The following is a 5,562-nucleotide window of genomic DNA, read 5'->3' as shown; positions in this document are numbered from 1 at the left end:
ACCGTCAACCCTGGGCAAATTTTCGGCGGTATAAAAAGAGCCCCAAGGGCCCGGACATAAATGAAGAACACTGACATTATCGACAATTGATATAAATTTGCTATTATTAACATAAATATTTGATTAATACATTATTAAATTGATATTTTATTACATAAATGCTCTATAAATAAATATGTATATATGTATACTTGTAAAGCTGTGTAATATCCTATATTACCGAAAAATTACAACTTTTTTCTCTGCATTTATTATCCCTGTTGAATCAAACTTTGATGATAACACTGAAATCACAATTTGAAAGAAAAATCGAGTATTATTGAGTTTTAAATGTACGTACACCGATAAACACATCTACTAAATTAATAAATCATAAAATTAGTACAATATTATCTGTTTTTTACTCTTAATCATTTCAATATTAACAAAGAACTCCCATAAGGATGGCGGTCTTTAATAGTATCTCGTCGGTGATTCTACTTATTCCGGAGGCCTTTTTCCAGAGATTAGCTTTTTTATATAATATTGATCATAATAGAAAAATATTGTAACTTCTTAAAGACATTACACTCAGAGAAAAAAGTCGTATCAGTAACTATAAATTTGTAGTGAAATAGCGCCTCAACTATATGTATACACATATTACTAAATTCTAATAAGAATACTAGATTAAGTGAACTAAGAAAATATAGTACATTAACCATATAATCAATTTATAAATAGTTAATATTACTATATTTTCTTAGTTCACTTAATTTACTTATTGTTCTTATTAAAGCTTTATAATACATAGTTACAAATTTGTGTATGCATTTCTTATTTATTTTTGTCTTCCAAGTTTGAAACCAACGCTGCGCCTTTTATTGTAAGCTGAGTGGTTTCCTTCTTAAGCCTTGTGTCCACGGTGCTAGAAATTGGTCCGAGATCTCGGAGAGAGAAAGATTTAACCAATCACATTTAAACAATTTAGTCACATGATCAATACGATTGATCAATTCTTTCTTCATCCGAGATCTCGGACGGATTTCTAGCATCGTGGACACTGGGCTTTAAGAGAAACTGAACTCCGCTACGTCCCTCTGGTGACAAAGCCGCGTACTACTCGTACTGAGCGACACTTTAAAAATTTTTGTCTAAACTAGAAAAATGTAATTGTTATATCTATTTGTATGAAGTCCAAGTAACTACTCAATGTAGTTGAGTCACTACTTCACTACCAATTAATAGTGCATACAATTTGTTACCATGACTATATTTTTATAATATTCAGCACTACTTTAGTTTCTATTACTTTGTAAAACTACGTAAAGTTACAGGTACTTCAATTGCAAAAGTTGCCAAATTTATAGTTGCTAGAACTATTTCGTTTTCTCTCAGTGTACATAAATTCATTTGATACTATACCCATTTGTGTATAATAAAAAAGTGGCAAGTTATTTTAATTTTTATTAAAATTAAGATTTTGCGATTAGGCCTATATTCTGCCCATCCCGTCAATTACAATTGAATGCGAGGAAAATAATTGACTATGATTCGTCCATTTCTTATGGCTTAAGGCTTAGATGAACCTATTGCAGATCCAAGCTTAGCCTTTATTTTTTAGTTATTGAGTATTCACATGGCGGTAGTATGATACCTTAATATTGTTTTAAAAAATAATGTTAAAAGAAAATTAAGTTAACTATTCTATTAAGCTAGAATGCCAACATGAGCGTAGTTACATGAGACATACGGAGGATTTAATGCTAATTTATTTATCTTTATAAATAAATTAATCCCGATTTTATTGCTCTAGCTGTTTAATAATTTTTTCACTGACTTAATAAAGTTAGAATGCACATTAAAAAAAAAACAATAAAAACAAAAATACAAAAATCTTTTAATTTGAATAGATACGTGCCGCGTTTCGATATAAAAAAATATTTTATAACTCGTTCACTTGCTTGCATTTCTGCATGTTATTTGTTTAAATTTACACGGCTCGCTCTCTTCTGTTTACAGTTTGTTGCTTGATGTTGGATCGTTAGTGAAGCTACGATACTGATGTATAATAGAAGACATTGCAACATGTGCGTTTTCAGCTACGTTCCATCAAATTCCGATGACAAAAGTATCAAAAATCAATGTTGATTTTACACTTATTGCAGTTTAAGAGAAATTATTGGATCAACCTGAGAATTCCGTGAAAACTGCTGACCAACAATTATTTGTGCTTAATTTGCGCCGTTTAAAGCTAAATTTGATGTATTTTTAGATGAAAATACATTTGGAATGGACAGATGTACATTCTAAGAAATTAGAAATTGTACTTTTGCGTTCGAGCGTTTCTTCGCAAAAAAAAAACATCAGAAGCCTATAGTCATCAAAAAGCTATATGGAACTACATACAAGAGACTGATATAATTTGAACTCAATTAATGATTTAACGATTGGAGATTAAAGAATATATAGTTAGTTCGGTTTACGCTTTAGGAAAAAATGCATTGATTTACTATAATAGTCATTAGATCATTCATATATACATATCATAATAGTGTCATTTTGATATCGTGTAATCGCGAGCGCTCGGTACATAAAACACCGACAACGAGACGAGATAACTGCCTTAAATTTTCAAGATAAGTGACAGTTTGAATGACGTAAAAACAGAAACGTTTTATCTCTATAAATTGCGTTACACATTTGTACTAGTGTACCTATAACATCTCTTCTGCAAAGTCTCCAAAATCACGCCCAAATACTACTTATTATAAAAAACGAGTTTATTAGAAGCTGCAGTTAAAAAATTTTTTATGTATTCGAAAAATTAGATTTTTACATTTTATAGAAATTGTGCAGTTTGTTGATTATATATCTGTGTGAATGATACATTAAAAAGAGAAACAGTAATAAAAAAAAAATAAGAAGAAAAGAGAAAGAAGTTGACGACCAAAATGAAAAATAATCAGCATTGCATGATTCTTAACACCAGTGAGACCAATAATTATCATCAACCGGTCTCGGCAAAACCCTCAGTTGTTTCAGTTTCAAGTATCGACTCCGACGTCAGTGACAGAAGAGATGTACGAGAAGAATTGTACGCCGGGATTTTTAGAAGGCACAGAAAAACTATATTGGTATTAGGCAGTTTTCTCAAAATGTTAAGGGTGAATAGAAATATGAACAATTACGCTAGCATTAAACCCAATGACGAAACAGATGAATAAATTAAATTATTAAATTATTGCTGAATCAATTAAGTAACAGAAAATTTACGTTTTAAAGTGTAATTTGAGAGAGAGAGAGAGAGAGAGAGTGCGTGTGCGTGTGCGTGTGCGTGTGCGTGTGTGTGTGTGGACTATAGAGGCTTTATATCGTTACATTTTTTTTTTATATACTTCTACAGGGTGCTAGTTAAGTATGTTTCCATACTCAACAGACCGAGTCTTTGGTTTATTTCAAGTAAAAAAGTCCAAACATGTGTCCTAAACGGTTTATATACATCCATCGAGCCTTCTCAAAGATTGACGTACACGTTCAAAGATCAGAACTGAAGTCTATTTTTGATTTTGTGACTTTGACTTTGACTTTGTTTACGGTTGTGAGAAAGGTAACTCACGTGAAGCAAGGCATATTTATGCAGGAAGATATCTCCAACGCAATTTACCGTTTCGTCAAACATTTGCGAACATTGACCTGTATTTCGGAAACTAAGCCGTTTAGGACACATGTTTATATGGACTTTTTTACTTGAAATAAACCAAAGAATCTCTCTGTTGAGTATGGCAACATACTTAACTAACACCTTGTATATATAACAAATTTTTTAATATATTAATTTTTTATATATATAACAAGTGCAGCTAGATATTTTTTTTAATGTAACTCGTAAAGTACACGCGAAATATAAAAAAATGTATATAAAAATAAGTAAACTTGTATAGAAATTCTAAAGGTATCGATTAAATATCTGATAATTTTGGTATTGGCCGTTTTAAAAAATATCAATTCTGTATAATTGCTGCAAATATTTGTTCCTAATTATTTTAGACAATTATTCACACACAAGAGTTGTGTTAGATTAAATTCATAAAATTTTAATATTAAATTAAATTAATAAATTGATGAAATTAAATTGATAAATTTGTATTTCTACTTAATTAATTATTTTTTGATATGTTTTTTATCTCTAGGAATTATTTCTAGAAAAACATTGTTTCTATATCATTGACTAAATGTCAAGATCAATGAATGAAAACTGCCAATTTAAAAATTTACATAAATAGGAAAAAAATTCTTATATAAATATATATATATATATACGTAATTTTTTTAACTAATGCAAAAATGCAGGAAAAACAGTTGAAAAGATAATTCGCTCTTTACTCATAAATCAACTTGCCAATCGAAAAAATAATTGATATATTTTTATTGGCTTATTTTTTAAATTTTCGTCATTGATTTTAATATTATTCTGCAACGGTTAAATATATAAATTTTTGATATATCTTAAAATTTACGTTTTTCAGTGTTTTTATTGATCGTAAAAAGTAGTCCGATATTAAATAATTCTTTTTTGTTTTGCAGAAATATTTGAACAGATTGCATGAACTGAGCCGAATATACACCTTAATTGCTTTAAGATTCGAACTGCATCAAAAGTTTTGGTAAATTCACTATATTTTTCTGCATTTTGCCATGCATTATAGAATTGTATTTTTTCGTCTTAAATATATGTCGTTTCTCATGTAAAAACGTGACGTTCATATTTTATAGCGTTTAAAATGCTCTTTACCCTTTTACAATAAATTGAGAGAGAATTCTTTTGTACAATTTAAAAAAAAGATTCTGTTAAATGTAAGAACCGCTAATATTGCCGATACAATTCGAAACGATTCATCAAATCGACAACACTTTAATATGTACTAAAGTTACTGTGTTATTGTTGACGAGCTTAATATTTATTAAAGATACTTATCTGAGAGCATATGTAACAATATAGATTTAAATATAAAACTAATACGAATATCAAATAAATAAATGCCTTATATCACTTGAAATTTTAATGTATTTTTGTCGATTGATTGTTGTTAATTATCCACACTTATCAACTTGATTATTCTTCATTGTTCTATATCCGAACATTTTTGTACGATTTGTGTACAAGATACTGCCATTAGAGAATAAAACGATCAAACGCAAATTAATGGGATCAACTTAAAAACAAACATACGATTATCAATTTCCTAAAGCACTTTTAAATAATTTTTAAATGAGTTTTTTATTTAATAAGAGCAAACATGTCTGTACTTATCCGAAAATTTGCTGTCGTGTAAGACTAAGATATGCGCTTTTTGGAACTTTAAACGTGCCATACTGTCTTAGAAAAAACGTTCGAGAAAGAAAAAGGAAGCAGAAAAAGAACGGATAAGAGAGAAGAACAGGAAAAGAACTTCTTACATATTTATGTTCTGTACCTAAGTTAAGCATAATCTAATCGAAAAGATTTTGTTTCTGAAATAAATGAATAGAAGTTAGCTGTGATATTTTGTGTGTGTGTGTGTGTGTGTGTGTGTGTGTGTG

General features: G+C 29.2%; 2 protein-coding genes across 3 annotated transcripts in view; one reads left to right on the top strand and one right to left on the bottom strand.

The window, feature by feature from the left end:
• The window catches only part of LOC108723482 (uncharacterized), a 20,508-nt gene extending 15,570 nt beyond the window's left edge, over nucleotides 1–4,938 (top strand). The window contains exons 2-3 of the mRNA XM_018449285.1: nucleotides 2,002–3,146; nucleotides 4,567–4,938. Of these exons, the coding sequence (XP_018304787.1) occupies nucleotides 2,934–3,146; nucleotides 4,567–4,650 (297 nt within the window). The 5' untranslated portion in view covers nucleotides 2,002–2,933 and the 3' untranslated portion in view covers nucleotides 4,651–4,938. The remainder of the gene's footprint in view (nucleotides 1–2,001; nucleotides 3,147–4,566) is intronic.
• The window catches only part of LOC108723480 (sperm-associated antigen 6), a 44,742-nt gene that overhangs the window by 19,977 nt on the left and 19,203 nt on the right, over nucleotides 1–5,562 (bottom strand). The window lies entirely within an intron of this gene.

This window comes from Mycetomoellerius zeteki, unplaced genomic scaffold, assembly GCF_001594055.1.
Source record: "Mycetomoellerius zeteki isolate Tzet28-1 unplaced genomic scaffold, Tzet1.0 scaffold241, whole genome shotgun sequence".
Classification (NCBI taxonomy): Eukaryota; Metazoa; Arthropoda; class Insecta; order Hymenoptera; family Formicidae; genus Mycetomoellerius; species Mycetomoellerius zeteki.
This window is presented reverse-complemented; position numbering and strand designations above follow the sequence as displayed.